The sequence below is a fragment of the Natrix helvetica genome (genome assembly GCF_964273705.1).
Source record: "Natrix helvetica genome assembly, chromosome: 1".
Lineage (NCBI taxonomy): Eukaryota > Metazoa > Chordata > Lepidosauria > Squamata > Natricidae > Natrix > Natrix helvetica.
The window spans coordinates 27,619,575-27,640,038 of NC_138548.1; the positions used below are offsets into that span (position 1 = coordinate 27,619,575).

Genomic DNA, 20,464 nt, shown 5'->3' on the forward strand with positions numbered 1-20,464 from the left:
GACATCCTTCTACAAGGCCATATTTTTCTTCAGTCCAGTGTAACTCCTGTTACCCACAAAGATCCCTATGTTTTAGTTGGGTTTTTAGGACACTAGGTCATTAGTAAGCCAGCACACAATAGGCCAGTGGTGAACCAGCACACTGCGGCTGAATCCAGCCATAAACGACGATGCACGGGTGTGCTAAGCCCCAATTAAACAAAACAGTATTTCATCTATACATACAGTAAAATTCTGATACCTGTAACCTTTAACTTTTACCCATAGGCCAACACTTTTTGAACCAAGTTACCTAAAGTGGCCTAGCTTACACAACGTGTCCAGAATCCAGGTCCCATATCTCCTTGTGGTGTTAAAATTTGGCACATTTACAATACAATACAATACAATACAATACAATACAATACAATACAATACAATACAATACAATACAATACCAGAGTTCGAAGTTACCTTGGAGGTCTTCTAGTCCAACCCCCTGCCTACGCAGGAAACCCTATACTGTTTCAGACAAATGGCTATCCAACATCTTCTTAAAGACTTCCAGTGTTGGGGCATATTGGAACACTGTTGTCATGTCTCCCCTAGTCCTTCTTTCTATTAAACTAGACATACCCAGTTCCTGCAACCGTTCTTCATATGTTTTAGTCTCCAGTCCCCTAATCATCTTTGTTGCTCTTCTCTGCACTCTTTCTAGAGTCTCCACATCTTTTCTACATCGTGGTGACCAAAACTGAATGCAGTATTCCAAGTATGGCCTTACCAAGGCATTATAATGTGGTATTAACACTTCACGTGATCTTGATTCTATCCCTCTGTTGATGCAGCCTAGAACTGTATTGGCTTTTAATACAATAATAATACAATAGTAGAGTTGGAAGGGACCTTGGAGGTCTTCTAGTCCAACCCCCTGCCTAGGCAGGAAACCCTATACCATTTCAGACAAATAGCTATCCAACATCTTCTTAAAGACTTCCAGTGTTGGGGCATTCACAACTTCTGGAGGCAAGCTGTTCCACTGATTAATTGTTCTAACTGTCAGGAAATTTCTCCTCAGTTCTAAGTTGCTTCTCTCCTTGATTAGTTTCCACCCATTGCTTCTTGTTCTACCCTCAGGTGCTTTGGAGAATAGTTTGACTCCCTCTTCTTTGTGGCAACCCCTGAGATATTGGAACAATGCTATCATGTCTCCCCTAGTCCTTCTTTCTCTTAAGCTAAACATACCCAGTTCCTGCAACCGTTCTTCATATGTTTTAGTCTCCAGTCCCCTAATCATCTTTGTTGCTCTTCTCTGCACTCTTTCTATAGTCTCCACATCTTTTTTACATCGTGGCAACCAGAACTGAATGCAGTATTCCACATGTGGCCTTACCAAGGCATTATAAAGTGGTATTAACACTTCACGTGATCTTGATTCTATCCCTCTGTTGATGCAGCCTAGGACTGTGTTGGCTTTTTGGCAGCTGCTGCACACTGCTGGCTCATATTTAAATGGTTGTCCACTAGGACTCCAAGATCCCTTTCACAGTTACTACTACTGAGCAAGGTACCACGTATACTTTACCTGTGCATTCCATTTTTGTTGCCTAAATGTAGAACTTTACTCTTTTCACCATTGAATTTCATTTTATTAGATAGTGCCCAATGTTCAAGTTTGTCAAGATCCTTCTGTATCTTTAGCCTATCTTCTGGAGTGTTGGCCATTCCTGCCAGCTTGGTGTCATCTGCAAATTTGATGAGTTCCCCATTTATTCCCTCATCCAAATCATTGATGAAGATGTTGTAAAGTACTGGGCCTAAAAGAGAGCCTTGGGGTACTCCACTGCATACTTCCCTCCATGTAGATGCAGTTCCATTGAGAACTACACGTTGAGTGCAGTTGGTCAGCCAGTTATGAATCCATCTGGTGGTGATGCTGTCTAACCCACATTCTTCTACTTTATCTAGTAGTAGGTTATGGTCTACCTTATCAAAAGCCTTACTGAAGTCCAAGTAAACTATATCAACGGCATTCCTCTGGTCCACTAATTTTGTCACATTATCAAAGAATGCAATAAGATTAGTCTGGCATGATCTGTTTTTGACAAATCCATGTTGGCTTTTGGCTATTACTTTGTTTGCTTCTGCCAGTTCCTTTAGAACCCTGGGGTCCTGGTGATTTGAACTCATCTAGAGTAGACAGATGCTCACTTACCATTTTCTTTCCTATTTCAACTTTTGTGGTGCTGTTTTTGATAGGTTGGACTGTTTTATCCCTTTGTGTAAAGACAGATGCAAAACATGAGTTAAATAGTTCTGCTTTCTCCCTGTTGCTTGTCACCTTCTTGCCATTTTCTCCCAGCAATGGACCAATTGTTTCCTTAACTCTTTTCTTGTTTTTAACATGTTGGAAGAAGCTTTTTTTGTTATTTTTTACTTTTGTGACAAGCCTTTCTTCATTGTGAGCCTTAGCTTTCCTCACTTCATCTTAACAGGCTTGGGCTATTTGCTGATATTCTGCCTTAGTTATGTCCCCCTCCTTCCACTTTTTATACTTACCTTTTTTGTCTTTCAGTTTGTCAGATACTTCTTTATGCAGCCATGCTGGTTTCTTTTGGGAGCTGTTATTTTTCTTCTTCATTGGTATTGTGCTAGACTGGGCTTTTGGAATCTCATTTTTCAAAATTTCCCAAGCTTCTTGAGTTGTTTTCCCCTTGAGGATTCTCATCCATGGAATTTTTCCCAAGCTCTCTCTATTGAAATTAGCTCTCTTAAAGTCCAAGACTCTAGTTTCACTTTGTTCTACTACTTGTGTTTGCATAATGTTGAATTGCAATATTGCATGGTCACTTGCCCCCAGGGTTCCTGTGGCTTCAACACCTTCTATCATTTCTTCTCTGTTAGTGAGAATTAAGTCCAATATGGCCTATCCCCTTGTTCCCTTCTCTACTTTTTGGGAAGCAAAGTTGTCTGCTAGGTTTGTTAGGAACCTGTTGGATCTTCCACTTGGTGCAGAGTTTGTTTCCCAGTTGATGTCAGGATAGTTAAAATCCCCCACTACTATTGGGGGGTGTTTCCTACATACCTTAGTTAGCTGACTAGCAAAAAGTTCATCTACTTCCTCTGCTTGGTTGGGTGGCCTGTAGTATAGACCTAGGGCAATGTCATTTCGCCCCCTCCCCACAACCTTTAATATTGACCCAAATGCATTCAAGATAGTTCTCATCATTGTTGTGCTCTATTTCTGTAGAGAGGTAATTATTTCTTATATATAGTGCAACTCCACCTCTTCTTTTATTTGGTCTATTTCTTTTAATTAATTTAAATCCTTCTAGCTGTATGTTCCATTTGTCGGTTTCATCCCACCAAGTTTCTGTAATGGCAACAATATCATATCGTATCTGCCCACTTTTACTTGAATTTCTAATTCACCCTGTTTATTCCTCATACTCTGCGCATTGGTGTATAGACATTTGAGTCCATTTTGATTGAACCTGTTTTTACTGTCTACATAACCTGTGTTATGCCTGACTGCCTCTATTTTCTTGCCACTTGTATGATTCATGCAAATGGTATGGCACTCACTATTAAATGCTTGGTTTTGCTTGACAGCGGGAGTGATAAGTTTGCTTCTAGGTGTTTGCTAATTCGTTGCTTGATTATCTTTTCCAGAATCTTTCCTGGTATTGAGGTCAGGCTGATAGGTCTGTAGTTTCCTGGATCTGTTTTTTTTTCCTTTTTTGAAGATGGGAACCACATCAGCTCTTTTCCAGTCCTCTGGTAGTTCCCCAGTGCTCCGGGATCTCTGAAAGATATAGTTCAGTGGTTCTGAGATCTCGCCTGCCAGTTCCTTCAGAACCCTGGGGTGTAATCCATCCGGTCCTGGTGATTTGAACTCATCTAGGGTAGACAGGTGCTCACTTACCATTTTCTTCCCTATTTCAACTTGTGTTCCTAATCTGATTTTTGTGGTGCTGTTTTTGATAGGTTGGACTGTTTTATCCCTGTGTAAAGACAGATGCAAAACATGAGTTAAATAGTTCTGCTTTCTCCCTGTTGCTTGTCACCTTCTTGCCATTTTCTCCCAGCAATGGACCAATTGTTTCCTTAACTCTTTTCTTGTTTTTAACATGTTGGAAGAAGCTTTTTTGGTTATTTTTTACTTTTGTGGCAAGCCTTTCTTCATTGTGAGCCTTAGCTTTCCTCACTTCATCTTTACATGCTCGGGCTATTTGCTGATATTCTGCCTTAGTTATGCCCCCCCCCCCCTTTTCCATAAAATTCATTTGATTTTATAACACAAGCATTATCGCAAAACAGTTTATGACATAATGCAAAATGCCATAAAACATTTCCTGTGCTGTTTGCCTCTGCTATACACTTCAACAAGGGCTGTTAAGAGTTTATGACATAATTCAGAACGTCGTTAAAACCTTTCCTCAGCTGTTTGATTGCACTATACAGTTGAAGATGGTCTTCCAGTGAAGGTTGTACATTAGAAGCTCCGTCATCGCTCAAGGCATTGAGGAATCCGGGCTGTTGGTTTGAGCTCCAAGCTTGGCAATTTGGTTGCAAACATTTCATCACCATTCGAGGAGAGATCATTAGTGTGCTTTGAATTGTGCTCCTCTATCCCAGCACTGGCCATAAAATACCGTTTTATGTGATGCAGATTGGTGAAGTCTCCTTAAATGGTGACAAAAGGTTTGCAACCATATCGCCTGGGAGCTCAAACCAATAGCCTGAGCTACCAACCCGAGCTACTAAATCTTCCAAGTACATTTTAGTTGAGGAATCTGATCAGGAAATCTCTCCGAAACGATGACTCCATGGAGCATAGTAGGGATTTTATTTATTTATTTATTATTACTTGTCAAGCATGTATAAGATAACAGATATAAGTATAAACATGATTATGAATACATGAAATGGATATGAATAAATGGGGACATTAGGACAGGGACGGTAGGCACTTTGGTGCGCTTATGCACCCATTGTCTGGTGTTATTATTACAAAGAGATTCCTTTGAGTTAATCTCAGACTGGAAACGTTTAAGGGCCGGGGGTTGTTACAATCCATTGCTTCAATATACATTCTATAGCTGTGTTTCTCAACCTTGGCAACTTGAAGATGTCCGGACTTCAACTCCCAGAATTCCCCAGCCTGCTGGGAAATTCTGGGAGTTGAAGTCCGGACATCTTCAAGTTGCCAAGGTTGAGAAACACTGTTCTATAGGGTGCAAAAGAAGGCCCTCAGCCTAAACCAGGGCACCGCTCCGGAAGTAATGGCGAGGACCCCACCGAAAGAGGAAGGCGCGTCTCCTCCTCGCCCACCATAAACGTGGCGTTTCTACCGTCTCCTCCTTGCGACCGCCAGGAGCAACGAACAACTTCCTTCGGTTGCGCATGCGCTTTCTCACCATTCCCCCCACCCCCGGGCGATGGCTTGCAAACCTGGGCGGTTGCGTGAGGCGGAGCTAAGGCGGAGCCGGAGCAAAGAGACCGAGCCGGAGACCCCCTCGCCCGGCCTCTGCTTCAAGCCCCCTCCCCCTCCCTCCCTTCCCCTCCGCGGCGGCATGGAGAACCCTGAGGCGGCAGTGGCCGCCGCTAACGGCAATTCCTCCGCTTCGAACCCGGCCGCCCCCTGCCTGGGCGGCTTCCGCAAAGGCGCGAGGAGACTCGGCGATTCCGAGGAGGAGAAACCGCTGGGCGATTCTAAGGCGGCCGGCGAGGAGCAGCCGCCGCCGCGCCCGCGCTCTCCTCAGCCGCCGCCGCGCTTGTCGTCTTCGGGCTCCGAGGAAGCGGCGGCGCCACCGGACCACCCGGAAGGTCCCCAGCACTTGCCGCCGCCGCCGCCTCTCCCTCACCGGCGCCCGCACCACCATCACCACCACCACCGCCGCCACCATTCCCCGCTGAACGCTTCTCCCCCCCAGAGGCGGCGCCGGCGCCGCAGCAACCGCCTCCTGCTCCTCGACCCCGGCGGCGCCGCGCTGATGGAGGCGGGCGGCGCTGCCGGGCTGCTCTACCCGCCGTTGGGCCGGGTGGAAGACGGGGAGGCGGAGGACGACGACGACGACGACGAGAAGGAGGACGATGACGACGAGCTGGACGAGGCGGGCGACGAGGAAGGCGCCGGCGACTTGGCTAGCAGCGAGAGCGCCGGCAGCGGCTTTTCCACCCCGGGCTGCGCCCTGGCCGAGCGCCGCAAGCGAGCCCGCGGATCCGGGAGCGGGCTGAGCGGCGGGGGCGGCTCGGTTTCCTCCTGCATCGGCCGCACTTACGAGGTGGTCCGCGAGTTGGGAGCCGAGGAGGTGCGCTGGTTCTACCGCGAGGACCGCAAGAGCTGGAAGCCGTTTATCGGCTACGACTCGCTGCGCATCGAAGTGGCCTATCGCGCCCTTCTGCTTCCCGACCACTCAGGCTCGTCCAGCCCCACCGCCGGGAGGCCTGTGAAACTCGCGCCTTCTTCCAGCATCCCGAGCCCTGAGCCCGTTTGTGTCCGTGGCGGTCTCTACGAGGTGGATGTTGCCCACTCCGAGTGCTACCCGGTCTATTGGAACCGTAAGTGGCCTCTTCCTCTCCCATTTTAACCTTTGCTCCTGCTGGATGCTGGCGGGTGCAACGGAGCATCCTTTGGGGACTCAAACTGTGCTTCTCTCCAGAGAAGGGATTCCTTGCCATGGCTTACTAAGGTGCTGAGAGTCTTTGCGGGCCTTGGTTAGGAGTGATGTCCAGTAGGGTGAGGGGCGAATTGGCTGGGAAGGCTAATCAAACCTTGGACAAGAAAATCAGCTGCCCTACATTCAGTAGGCATTATTTCTCAACCAAACATGCATTTGTAGACTTAGGATTCTATGTAAAGGTGTTTCTTCCTTAAAAAATAAAAAGCTAGAATCCCGCTTGTAAGCATATAGCAAAAAATCATTATAGGCATAGGAGCCAGGTGAAGGATGAAGAAGAATAGATGTTCAGCATCTTTGCCCTTAATTGGGTGTTTCTTTCCCCACCCCCCTCTGATTGCACTGGCCATTCTTCAAATATGCAGAATCACTGAACACTTGCTTCATCTTACAGACTCACTCTTCATCTGTCAACTAAGAAGAAAGCTTGTGCCTTAAATACATATCTTCTCTGTATATCATGTTATTTTCTTCTGCTATGGAGCATCTTCCCAAATTTGATAGTATTTTTTAAATTTTGTTTCTCGTGTGTGTATGTGTGTGTATTTATTATTTTTTCCTAATTGACAATGACCCCCCCTCACACACACACACACACACACACACACACACACACACAAGTGTATGTATATCCTATTGGATAACCTGAAGATGATCTGTAGTTGAGTGGCTTCAAAATTTAAGAAATAACTAACTAAATAAAGTTGGTTTATCTCTTTATGAATTTGCTCTTTTCTTGTTCTCAAACATCATTAGTTAGTACTTGTTGGCTCATTGTTAAATTAAGCATCTAGCAATAAGGAATCTTTAGATCATGTTTGGGTTGTTGTTCAATTGATAATATCCTGAAAAAGAAAAGTGAGATATTTAAAGAACAAAGGCATTGTAGGAACAGTTTATGGACTTTGCGGAATTGAGCATTTGCCAGTTATTTTGTTTCATATATTATTGAGGCGTGGTGGGACAAAATTGGGAATGTTGTAAATGAGATAGCCCTTTTGGGTTTTGAGTCCTGTAATAGATCTGGGAAGGCAACATGGCATACATAGATCTTAAAAACTTCTTTACCTATGATTAGGGTCTTTGCTCCTGAGATAGCAAAATGTGAATATTAATAGGCTGGGTAAGGCTATGGGCATAGTTTGGGCATCCTGCTGCCTAGCAGATTCTTTAATGTTGCCAATGTTACTTTTTGCAGTTCTAGCATTAGTCCCACAAGAAAAGATATGTAATTTCTAGGATTTACAGAACAAGCAAGTGAACTCTGTGTTGAGGGCATAGTTTGTGCATCTCCAGGTGTTGTACCAGTTGTAGCTCTACTGGATCTCTCAAGAATAACTCACATCCCATTACTATTTCTTTGTACTATTGCAATTCACTCTACATGGTTTGCCATGAAAGATCACTCGTTCGATTGACCCAATACACCATGTTGAGTTTTGGCTGATGCAGAATGACACGAGCACATGAGATCTGCTAGAGGCCCTGCAGTGGCTTCCCATATGTTTCCAACTGCAATCAAAAGTACTGGTTTTAATCTTTACAGTTCCACATGTTTGGCACAGAGATCCTTATTTGATTCATGAGGCCCAACAGATTTCAGTGGCGTTCTATGGCACTGTGAGTGGGTATTGGCCTGTGGAGTTGGCTGTAGCCTAATACCATAACCTGAGTACCTCCTAAAATTGTGTTCTGTTAAAAAAGAAATGATTAGGTGATCCCAAGAAAATTAAAGTATTTAACCATACCGCAAGGCTTCATCTCTATAGTGATATCTACCATTGTTACATTTACCATCAATAATCTCATAATATATGTCTGGATTGAAATTAGAACTGGACTCTAATGCCAAATTAGCATAGGGTTATAGTTTGCTCCTTTTTGCTCAAGTAGATGCTGGGAAGGGGATATTTTAATATGGATTCTTATACTGAGCAAGAGTTTGGACTTGATAATCAAATGAATTCTTGTTCCAGTGATATATTGGCATAATAATAAATCAGTGTGAAAAGATTATGTGCAGTTCTTCACCTCTCTAAATCATGGTATATACAACATGATTACCTACAATGGGGAATCTTTGTATATTCATGAAGGTTTCTACAAAATCATGATATATTAAGTTTCCAACTACATAGGAAGGATGTGTGTATATGAAATCTCAGTGATTCCATGCAGTCATCATATATCCATGGAGTTTGCCTTCAATAATGTTTCCTTCATGACTCAAGAAAGGAAAGGCCAATTTTCCACATACTAAATTGTGGGTGTTGGAATGTGATACATTTGAAAGAACATGATGGAACAGTGCAGTTGAATACTTGCCACAGTGAGTTGTATATTGTTAGTTGTTGCTTATAAGCGTTCTTATACTGTATTTGCATCCGTCAAATCAATATTTTTGTTTCAGTCTGGGATCTCTTACTGTTTTATTATCCTTGTGCTATCCAGAGAAATTCAGTCTTTTCCTCTGACATGAAAAGGAAGTATAGTATAGTTTCATTTCCACTGATCCTGAGATATTGTGTAAATATATTTGTTTTATTATATCTCTTGGAGTCTTTCAGAGGACGCATAAAAACTGTTACGTTCTCTAGTTTGATATATGCTCCCCTTTGTTGACAATGTAGATTACTGTAAGTGGGAGCTAGCATAACCAAATAGTTTTCCAATGAGTGATGAAATTTTACCATTATACTGATTGCTTTTACAGAAGAAGATAAAAGCTGTTTGTTCATTTATGTAGTTTCAAGACCAGGAGGGAGAAAAACGGCTCAATAGGCAACCCGGAAGTCCGTTCCCGAACTTCTGATTTGTGTGTTGGGCTGTTTTTTGCCCTCAGGAGGCTTCAGGGAAGCCTCTGGAGCCTAGGGAGGGCAAAAAACAGACCTACCGTGCCCACCGGAAGTTGGAAAACGGGCCATTTCTGGCCTCCGGAGGGCCTCCAGGATGGTAGGGGGAGGGAGAAATATGGCCCAACAGGCAACATGGAAGTCGGAAAACAGGCTGTTTCCGGCCTCCATAGTGTCTCCGGGGGGCGGGGGAGGCCATTTTCACCGAACTTCCAGTTTGCGTGTTTCACCGAGTTTCTGAACTTCCGGTTTGCGTGTTGGGCGTTTTTCGCCCTCCAGAGGCTTCAGGGAAGTTTCCAGGGGGTGAAAAACGGCCGAAAATCAAGACCGGAAATCAGCTGGCTTGCGGGCACATGCGTGCTGGAGCTGACAGGGCAATGCCCTACATGCCCTCAGAAATGATTCCGTGTGCCACCTGTGGCATGCATGCCATAGGTTCGCCATCACAAGTCTAAAGCATGGGTGTCAAACTCACAGTGTCAAGTTGCCGTCATGTGATGTTTCATGACATTTTTTCCCTTTGTGGAACTTGGGTGGGCACGACCTGTGCGTGACCTATCCAGCCCATGGCTGCCAGTTTGACATCCCTAGTCTAAAGGATGTGATCTGCTGTATAGCCTTCTGATTCGCCTGTTATTCAGGGATGTGGTTATGTCACAAAAAAGGCGGGATTTACAGTTTTTGTCCTGTTATTCTGGATTTTAAAAATGGGGGTGCGGGAGAGAATTGTAGTGGTAATGTTTTGAAGTGGTGGCAGGCTATAAGGAGATAGTGGGACACAGGAATATGCAGCACATGTAGTTGTGGTTTAGCCAACTGGGGCTGGCAACTCAATGGTTAAGAGAAACGTTCGCTAAATGAAAAATTACGTGATCACAATTGTGCTTATGATTTTACCTCAGCTTTCTCCTTTCTTCCTCCCTCCCTCCCTCCCTCCCTCCCTCCCTCCCTCTCTTTCTTTCTTTCTTTCTCAAAATCATAATATGGCGCCAAATAGCTAGGTGGACCCAAATGGCAGGAAAGGTCTCCAGACTTTGATTCATGAAGAAGTTAGATAAAAGGGCAAATCTTATAGTCCTTTTCACCCACTCCCATGCTTTTTAGAATGCGCAACCCAATGCTGGAATAATTATCAAGAAGAGAATTAATGTTAGTATTGGAAAGGAAATGATTACAAGAAAATAAGCAAGAACCTATTGGGAATACACATCAAAAGGAAAGTGCTAGACATTCTGCAAACTGCTTAGGAAGCAAAAGAAAGCCTTCTGTGTGAAACTGAATTTCAAGGCCTTTGTGGTGTAGGGAGTTAAAGCATCAGTCTAGATATGAGAACTGGGAATTCTAATCCTGCCTTTGGCACAAAATCACCTCGATAATCTTGGGCCAGTCACTCTCTCTCAGCCCTAGGAAGAAGGCAATGGCAAACCAGTTCCAAATTCTTGAGAAGAAAACTGCAGGGACTGCCACTTCTAATCAACTAACTAATGTCACAGAACTAAGCTTGTGGTTAGCATATTTTAAGGGTTGGCTGGGATGTAGAAAAAAGCAGGTCAGAAAGAAGCAGCTTATTTAGGCAGTATCCACTGGAGGTGAGGGAGAAAAGCATGTCAGGCACGGGACAGCACCTACTAAATTACTGCAATGTAATCACTTGATTGCGAGAGGGATACTGTAAAGGTCATAAATGCAGGTCACTGTAAAGGTCGTAAATACTACAAAATTAGTTTTTCATCACCACTGTAAATTGCAAATGGCTACTCTCCTAGCAGAATTAAACAAGGACTACATGTCCTTATATTAAGGCCAAACATAATGCTTAAGTTTTTGTCTAAATCAGACAGTTCCTATGAGCACTATGGCAAACTAACAGCTTGCTGGCTTCTGCTTGCAAGCAAGACAGCTTTTGCAAGGGGAGTTGTGTTTGGATGCTGGGTCTGAGCAGAACAAATATCGTTGAGATCAACCAGAATGGCCCCAAAGAGCCGTTCTTCATGAGAAGACCATAGAAACTGCTATTTTTATGGTCTGCTTATGAATGGTGCTTACAACATCAAGCTCACAGTCATAAAGCAGCCTATATGAACATTAGGTTTGACTGAGCCTTATATCTTAATAACTGTATTTATTTTTGTATATTGGAGAGATTAAGACGTTTCAGACTGGCATGATTTTACTGTATTCCTCCTTAAAAGATGCTGTTAAATTGATTTTTTTTTTAAGTACATGGTTTTTTTTTAAAACTATGCAGCAAAAGAGTACATGGATTTTGGAAAGTTAACAGTGATTTAGGGGGACACAGGGATTTGGAATTACAGTGTTGAATTGTTTAGAAGATATTTTTAATGGGGAAATTGAGATTTTTGTGGGGTTGGTTTAGGGTTTTTTTATGATAAGGAGACCTTAAAGACTAGATACTATAGCCAAAGGTTAAGAGAAACAAAGCAGAAATCTTTAGTGCAAAGTTTTGAATATCTCTCAGCCAAGCTTTTGGACAGAATAGATCAAATGCTTAATAAAATTGAGAAAACATGTTCCAATGAAGTTATAAAATAAGAATAGCGGATGTCTATAAAATTAATGTAAAGGATGATTTAAATGTAACACAAATGGATCTGATTGAGGTCTATCCCCTGGAGGAGAGAACAGATATTAACCAGGAAACTAATTTGGCTAATTTGTTTCTCCTGAATATACATGAAAACTCTATTAAGATTTGGAAATATGTTTTTAGCAATGACAAACAAAAGGATAACATTTATTTATTGATACTAAGGAAACCGGTTAAAATCCTGAAGGTTTTTCATTGGAAAACACAGATGATAAGCAAACTATCTCTGGGACTTTGAAAGGGTTAATGAATAAATTTAACAATTCAGGGAAGCTTTATAATATTGATTTGTTTGACTAAGTTAAAAGAAGAAAATAGTTTCAGTACATCTAGTTGCCCGTACTGGATTTTGCTGACAACGATTGATGTAGCATTTGGAATTTGTTATCTTTATCTAAGATCATTACATTTTGATCCTATTGATTCTACTGTTCAGTCACTGAATAATATGTAATCTCCATTGCTTTTGTCAAAATACTGCATGTAAAAGCCGAAGCAGGCAAGGTGGGCACCATGGTGCTCAAGCCAGACCCAACGCTGAATAAAATTTGAGTAGGTGCCACATAATCTTGAAGCTGAGAAAAGAATGGCCCAAAGTCTTATTAATTTGGAATGACTGAGTAAAAGGCTTAGAATTTAAACCTCTAACTAATAAGGTTTATAGGGCTTGATGTATGTGCTTGGGGAGACACAAATCTTTATATCCATAACTTGATTTTTATTTCCAATAAATTCAAGAGTTTTATTGAATTTATCGGAATTCAATTCACTCTCGAATTGGCCTTCTTAGCCACACCAGATGCTGTTTTGGGACCTCTTTCCAGAGCACGATACCATAGTCTTTTGAGACTGAAGGATGCCAATGATTTGAAATAAAGAAATTTATTTAGCTATGACTAAATTATGAAGCTTCTGTTATTGTTGAATTTGCACGAGTTTTTGAAGAACAGATTTTATACACCCCTGTCTGAAGTCTGACCCTGTTTGCCATGAGAATAAAGTTCTCATACAAGAAAATTTCTAAAATTTATGATAGAATTGGGATTCTATGTTTTGTGCTGCTAGAGATCACACACTGACATTTTTACTGTCTCTTAAGACTCCTATGTTTAGAGCTTCATTTCTGACACTTTGGTGACAATTTATGTCTCACTGCTAAGTGATGAACATTCTTTTTCACTTAGTAGGAAAACATTTTGTAGAACACATAACAATTTCCACCAGAGGATTCTCTCATATTTTTTCTGCAGTCTTTCTACAAGCCATATCCAAACACTACTTAAGACTTGCACATGTGTCTTGGTGCCTATTGAATTACAGATAGTCCATGACTTAACAACCACAATTGAGTCCAAAATGTCTGTTGCTAAGTGAGATAATTGGTAAGTGAGATTTGCCCCATACAACCTTTCTTGCCATACTTGTTAAGTGAATCACTGCAGTTGTTATGTTAGTAACACGATTGTTAAGTGAATCTGGCTTCCCCATTGACTTTGCTTGTCAGAAAATTGCAAAAGGTGATCACATGATCTCTGGATACGGCAACCATGAGTAAGTTCCCAAGCGTCTGAATTTTGATCACATAACCATGGGAATGCTGCAACAATCTCAAGTGTGAAAAATGGTCATAAGTTACTTTTTTTATGCTGTTGTAACTTCAATTGATCACTAAATGAACTGTTGTAAGTTGAGGACTGCCTGTATTTAATTTGGCTATAAAGTAGTTAGTATATAGATTAAAAAGAAGGGGAGCTAGAATACACCTTGCCTCACTCACCTCTTAACAGGAGTTTCCTTGGTAGTGTATCCTTGCACATTATATTACACCTTCATCCTCTAGGCAAGATAGGCAACATAGAAATATAACAATAAATACATACAAAAGTTTTCATATATCTTGTCTGTAAGAACAAAGAATCTTTTATCAGTTGGGGAAGAGCAGTTTCTGAACTAATTTGGAGGTAGAAATGAGAAGCACATCTAAGATCAATAAATGCTATGAAAGAGGAACTAATTGGCTGATTGTGAATGTTTCATTTTTGTATGTAATAAATTAACCGGGAGTTTTGTTTTTCATGCACCTAAATTAGATACATTATAAGTGTTTATATGCTTGCTTGCTTATTAATAGGGCTTGTATGTAATTGTGATTAAAACAACAGCTAAAGGACATAGAATACATTATCATCCCATAAAAATTGGAGTCATGTTCAAAACCAACCTCCCCCCCCCCAATCTATGACCTAGAGCAGTGGTTCTCAACCTGGGGTCCCGACCCTTTCACAGGGGTCACCTAAGACCATCAGAAAACACATATTTTGATGGTCTTAGGAACCGAGACACCAATTTTATGGTTTGGGGTCACCACAAGATGAGGAACTGTATTAAAGGGTCGCGGCATTGGGAAGGTTGAGAACCACTGACCTAGAGGGATAATAATAACCCCTCCCCCTGGCTTAGTGAAACAACTATTTAACTTCATCAGTTCCATAAATTTCCAGATCATGAACCATGAAAAGTTTAAAAATGGCAACCAGCACCTTAACTGCACTGAGAAGCTAGCTGACAATCAGTGCAGCTCTTGAAGAAGAGCTATTGGTGCCTCAGCTCATTTATACTTAAGCTACTGCATTCTGGGTGAACTATAACCTCTGAATGCTCTTCAAAGGCAGCCCCAAATATAGTTCCTTGCAAGATCATTTGAGAAGTGGCTAAGGCATGAATGACAATTAGTAATGCCTCCAGTTCCAGAAAGTCAAAATGAGTACATATAAGACGTGAGCTGTGCAAAAGCCCTCTTGGCCACAGGTGCCATCAATTTCTCAAGCAGGAGCTGTGAATCTAAGATTGTAAACCCCCAGATTGTGACTTTCCTCCTCCTGGGGGAGTGCAACTCAAACTTAAGCATGGAATCCCTCCAGAATTGGTAGACCGTTGAACGCAAAGTCATTCCATCTTACAGAAATTTAATCTCAGCTTGTTCCTCTCCATTCAAATCTGGTTAGACACCTAGGCACCTGGATTGCAGTTTGATTCTGACCAATTTTGCGGCCAGAGGTCAAGATGTGAAAAGTAGCATTCTGATGAAACCTACGACCATACTACTAGATGATGTCCTACAGAAGTTTCACATAGATGTTGAATAGGAGCTTGGAGAATATTGAGAGCCCTGAGTCTTTTTACATTTGAGGAGTTTGGGACATTATGTGTCACTTGGAGCTTCCCTTCAGGAAGGAGAAATATTGCAAAACAGCATCCCCCACATCTAACTCCAGAGATGGCTTAGCTCTGTCAAATGTAATCTATAAGCAACCGATGCTAAATCCTGTGCTGACAGGTTCATGGCTATCCTGATGTCATGAACTCCAGAGTTGCCTCTGACTTTTTTCTCCAGGGAAGATGAGCTGAATTTCAAAAAACCAATGTGTCTCAAGAACTCCAACCCTATAGTAAATTCCAGCAGCTCAAGCAGCAAGGAGGACGATGAAATGAGTACAGGTGGTCCTTTACCTACAATCATTTGCTTAGTGACAGTTACAACAGCAATGGAAAAAAATGATTTATAACCATTTTTCACATTTACAACCATTGCAGCATCCCCATGGTCATGTGATCAAAATTTGGAGACTTAGCAACTGACATGTATTCATGACAGTTGCAGAGTGACTTTGGAGAGTCACAACTGTGGCAAGAAAAATAGTGAAATAGGACAAAATTCACATAAAAACTATCTTACTAAGCAGTGGAAATTTTGGGCTTATTTGTGGTCATAAATCGAGGATTACCTGTTGTCAGGGTTGACCATGATTGCTTTGCAAATTGACACCTGTATTCTGTGTGATATTTCTCAGTGACATTGATCACTTACCAGTTTCGTCCTTATTAGGAATCATCAGACCCAGGTAGCCTAATAAAATTATTTTCTTATTATTGATTTTTAACAACAGGGTTCTATTATAATATATTGTATAAACATAGGGGGGAAATAACATTGAATTTGATATGTTGTCTGTTGTTATTTAAATAGATTCAATAACATTGTTCTAGCCTATATTGGATCTTAATATCATTCTATTTCTTTCCATTTTAGAATCTGAAAAGATTCCTGTGATGCGTGGACAATGGTTTATTGATGGCACATGGCAACCACTAGAAGAAGAAGAAAGTAATCTGATAGAAGAGGAACATCTCCGCTGTTTTAAGGGGCAACAGATGCAAAACTTTGACACAAATGTGTCAAAACCTATAGATAGAAAAGAGGGTAAGATTTACTACCAAAATTTAATACTTTTCTTGTTATGATGGTCATAACTTTTGCAGGACATCTGATACTTAATTAGGTAATTACCCTTATATTTCCACATTAATGGACAGAACGTCTTCTAGAATATCAGAGGACTCTTTCTCAGCCTACATAGAATTGCCAGAAACTTCTTCCATGAATATATTTTCAATATATATTCAACATTTCTAAATAAAACAATGTGATATATATTAAGATGTAGTATTTCTATAAATCTGCTTAGTTGCTTAGTTGAAAAATGTAGTAATTTGAATAATATTTTTTAAAATCCATTCAGTTAACTCTAGTTAGGATACATCTAGGAAAAAATGATCCATGTATGTTAAGCAGACTTGTTTACTTGTTTTATTTTCCTTTTCCGTAGAATAAAATTTTAAGTGATCAGACTGAATCTTGACAAACCATTTGCTCTGTCCTGAATAATAATAGTTTGCACTACTTTGGTGGCAGAGAAAAGTTAATTAAATACTTATTTGACTGGTCAACTATTCAGGAAAGCTAAAATTGTCTGGTGGTAATTTGTTTTTAAATTTCATGATAATATGAATTAACAAAGGCAGAACTCTGCCTTTAGTTTCAGTGTATATGGAGTAGTATTTTTCAACCACAGTAAGTTTAAGATGCATGGACTTCAACTCCCAGAATATTCCCCATAATTCTCCAGCCAACTAGAATCTTGAGAGTTGAAGTCCTTGCATTTTAAATTTGGAGAGGTTGAGAGATAGTGATCTGAAGTGAGTCAAAACAAATTGATTCTATTAATTACCCTGCAGATAAAAACTAAGTGCACATTAACAGAAACTTTGCTTAATCATTACATTGTAATTAATTGCAATCTTCTTAAGAGATCATTGTTTACATGATCTGTTTTTTGTAGTTTACACAAGTGTTAAATCTGGTTCGTGATTAAATTATTTTATTGATCTTATTAAGGCAGAGTTTGAAAAATTAAAGAACCGTTTGGGCATATCTCCTTGACCAGTCACATTTTTAATCTTAAAAGACGGTGTGATAAATCTCTGGAAATAGCGGCATTTGAACCATAAAGCATCTTCAGCAAAGTCAGTCAGCTTATCAGTCTGGTCCAGTCTGAGAAACTTTGATACCTTTGTGCAATTTTTTAGACTTTAGTCTTTCTTTCAGCACCAAACCGAAATTCAGGCTATGAAACAGGTTACAAAAATTATCATGCTGCTAACCTCATTAGTAGAGAAAAGACAAAGAAATAGCAGAATAACAAAGTTGGAAGGGACCATTTAGTTCAATCGCCACCCAAGCAGGAGACCCTCCACTATTCCTAACAGACGACAGTTCAGTCTCTTCTTCTATAGGTAGATTCACTGACTGCCTTGTTAAGCAACTGTTCAAAAGTACAACAGTGCTCAGAAAGTAAGTTTAGAACTGCTCCTTGCACACAATTGTGGCCATTGCACCATCCCTGCAGTCATGTGCAAGTGATGTACATTTTCAACAGTCACATGATCATCATTTACAACCTTCACAGCTGACTTTCAACAAGCAAAGTTAATGTGGAAGCCAGCAGGAAGTCACAAGTCATAGTGAAATGATGTTGCGCTTAACAAGCTGCCATGATTCACTTAAGAACCACAGTGGAAATGATATAAGTCCAGTGTGATCACATGATGTTTCACTTCATGGCCACACTGCTGAGTAGTGGAGTCCCAATTGCGATTGGTAATTTCTGTATTTTCATTTTCTACCAACCTACTTGCTGAATACATGGAATTCCTTTTTCCTTTCTGTCTCTCAGGTGAATTGGTAAAATACAAGACTGTATTAAATAATAAGCATGTTTTGCTTCTAAAGCCTAGTTTAGAAGAGCATAACTTTTGTCTAACCTGGAAACAAATCCTGCTTCCAGGACTTCTGGATTTTTATACATCTATGTATTTAATTCAGTGCTGTAGGTTGGATCACTTGAGTTAGACCTCATTTATTTGTCACAAGACCTGCACTAAGCATCACTAAGCTTAGATCCAAAGCAGATTAGCTTAAAATAGTAAAAAAAAAAGTATACTTCTGTAAATTTTTGAGTTTGACTTGTAAAACTATTTTTATGAAGTATCCATTTCTGAGTTGCATGATTAATACTACAATATTTTTAGGGCTTAACAAACATCAAAATTTTATTTATTTTCCCTTCTGAATTCTACTTAATACTGTTAAATAGAGTGCATCATTTGCTGTTGGAAAGATTAAAATAAGTTATGTAAAGTTATGTAAATAATTTCTCTATGTGAAACATGATAGAGAGATAGATAGCTGGTTTTTTTCATATATAGATTATATATGTGTTACTGTTAGTGTCAAAGTAACTGCAGAGTAGTTTTTAATTTTGGATTGAATCATCTTAGTTAACTTACAACCGCCGTTGAGCCCAACATTTCTATTGCTGAGCAAGACATTTGTGAGTTTTGCTCCATTTTATGACCTTTCTTGCTAACAGTCATAAGTGTGAAAAATGCTCATAAGTTAGTTTTTTCTGTGCTGTTGTAACTTTGAATGGTAACTAAGTGAACTTTTGTAAGTCAAAAATATCTCTATTTAGATCTTTCTAAAAGCTTACTTCAGGCTTTGCTTTTCACTGTTCTTGCATAAACCTACCAAAAACAGTTCAAATTACTGCTTTGCCTGCACTAACTTGAGCAGCTGTCAAAAATGTTGTGACCTCCATGATCTAAATTGATCATAACCCATAATTTAAGAACTCCTGTCTTAAAGCAAAATAAAATAATTAACAAAATACACATTGCTAATCAACTATTAGAAGAAATGAAGAAAGACAAGACCAAATTCTACTCCAACTTCTGAAATGTTAATTTTAGCAATTTTGAAAGTGCAACCTTGCATAACCCTGCAGGTGACCTGGGGAAAGTAAAATGTCTGTTCAGCTGGAGATGTAAATAAAAAAATATGGTTCCCTGCTATAATATCCACAGTTGAAGGGCATCACTTTATTGGGACAGGAATAGGGAACTTTTATGTTAGTTTTAAAAATTATCACTTTCATTCTTAGCCTTTGAGTCAGTCTTGACTCCAATAACTGCTTGGATTAGTCCTTGCAGTTTCCTTGCAAGATTTTCAGAAGTGCTTTGTTATTGCCTTTTTTATAATAATATAATAATTTACTTTTATCGTATTGATTATGTCAAATAAATATTCTGCAGGAAGCTCGGTCCCTATTCTGATCCTTTAGATCTGTGATGGCGAACCTATGGCACGCGTGGCGGAAGTGGCACACAAGCCATCTCTCCGGGCACACACCTCACCTGTTGCTCTTCCAGGTTTTGCCACCCCAGCCAGCTGATCTTCACGCACATGGGAGCACCGGGAACCAGAAGAGCAGCTACTCAGCGCACATGTTACAGTTTCCAGCACGCACATGTGCTCCAGGTGACTGCTGTTCCGGGTTCTGGTGTGCATGTGTATGCAAAGACAAGCTGGCTAGTGCGCATGCGCACCCTGGAAATCGGAAAATCATCTTTCCGGCATACACACTGGGTGACTCCTTTTCCAGTTTCCCGCACAGACGCACATGTGTGCTCCCATTTCGGCACTCAGTGCCAAAAAGTTTTGCCAACACTGCTTTAGATCTTTCAGTGGTGCACCCACCCTAACTCCATCTTGCTGCTTATCTTTCTTTCCTCTTATCTTTCTTTGCATCTGTCCCACTGTCTCCCACTGTTACAAAATTCTCCAGAAAGCTACATCTTCACAAAACATGCCCAAAGAATAGTTGGATAATTTGAGCCAGTCATTTATGCCTTCAATGAGAATTCTGGATTCATTTGTTCTATGATCCAGTGGTTGTTAATGTACCTTTCTCAAATAAAGTATAATAACGTAGAATCAGTTTCCAGATTGGGTGTAACTCATACAAGTTACAAAGCCTTGAGGCTAGCTCACATATTTTAATATTATCTTTAAATGAATCTAAGGGCACAAATAAACAAATGCACATAAAGCTTCCATAACTATATGGTTACAATTTATTTATATATTTGGAAAATGTATGAGG

The 20,464-nt window shown here is 40.6% G+C and overlaps 1 protein-coding gene across 2 annotated transcripts in view; it reads left to right on the plus strand.

Moving 5' to 3' along the window:
- Positions 1–5,443: 5,443 nt before the first annotated feature.
- Positions 5,444–20,464, plus strand: part of DDHD1 (DDHD domain containing 1) — a 46,067-nt gene continuing 31,046 nt past the window's right edge. Inside the window, exons 1-2 of one of the 2 annotated variants that reach the window (XM_081966171.1) lie at positions 5,444–6,543; positions 16,213–16,383. In XM_081966171.1, the coding sequence (XP_081822297.1) occupies positions 5,556–6,543; positions 16,213–16,383 (1,159 nt within the window). In that variant the 5' untranslated portion in view covers positions 5,444–5,555. The remainder of the gene's footprint in view (positions 6,544–16,212; positions 16,384–20,464) is intronic. The other variant, XM_081966172.1, reaches the window with a different exon arrangement.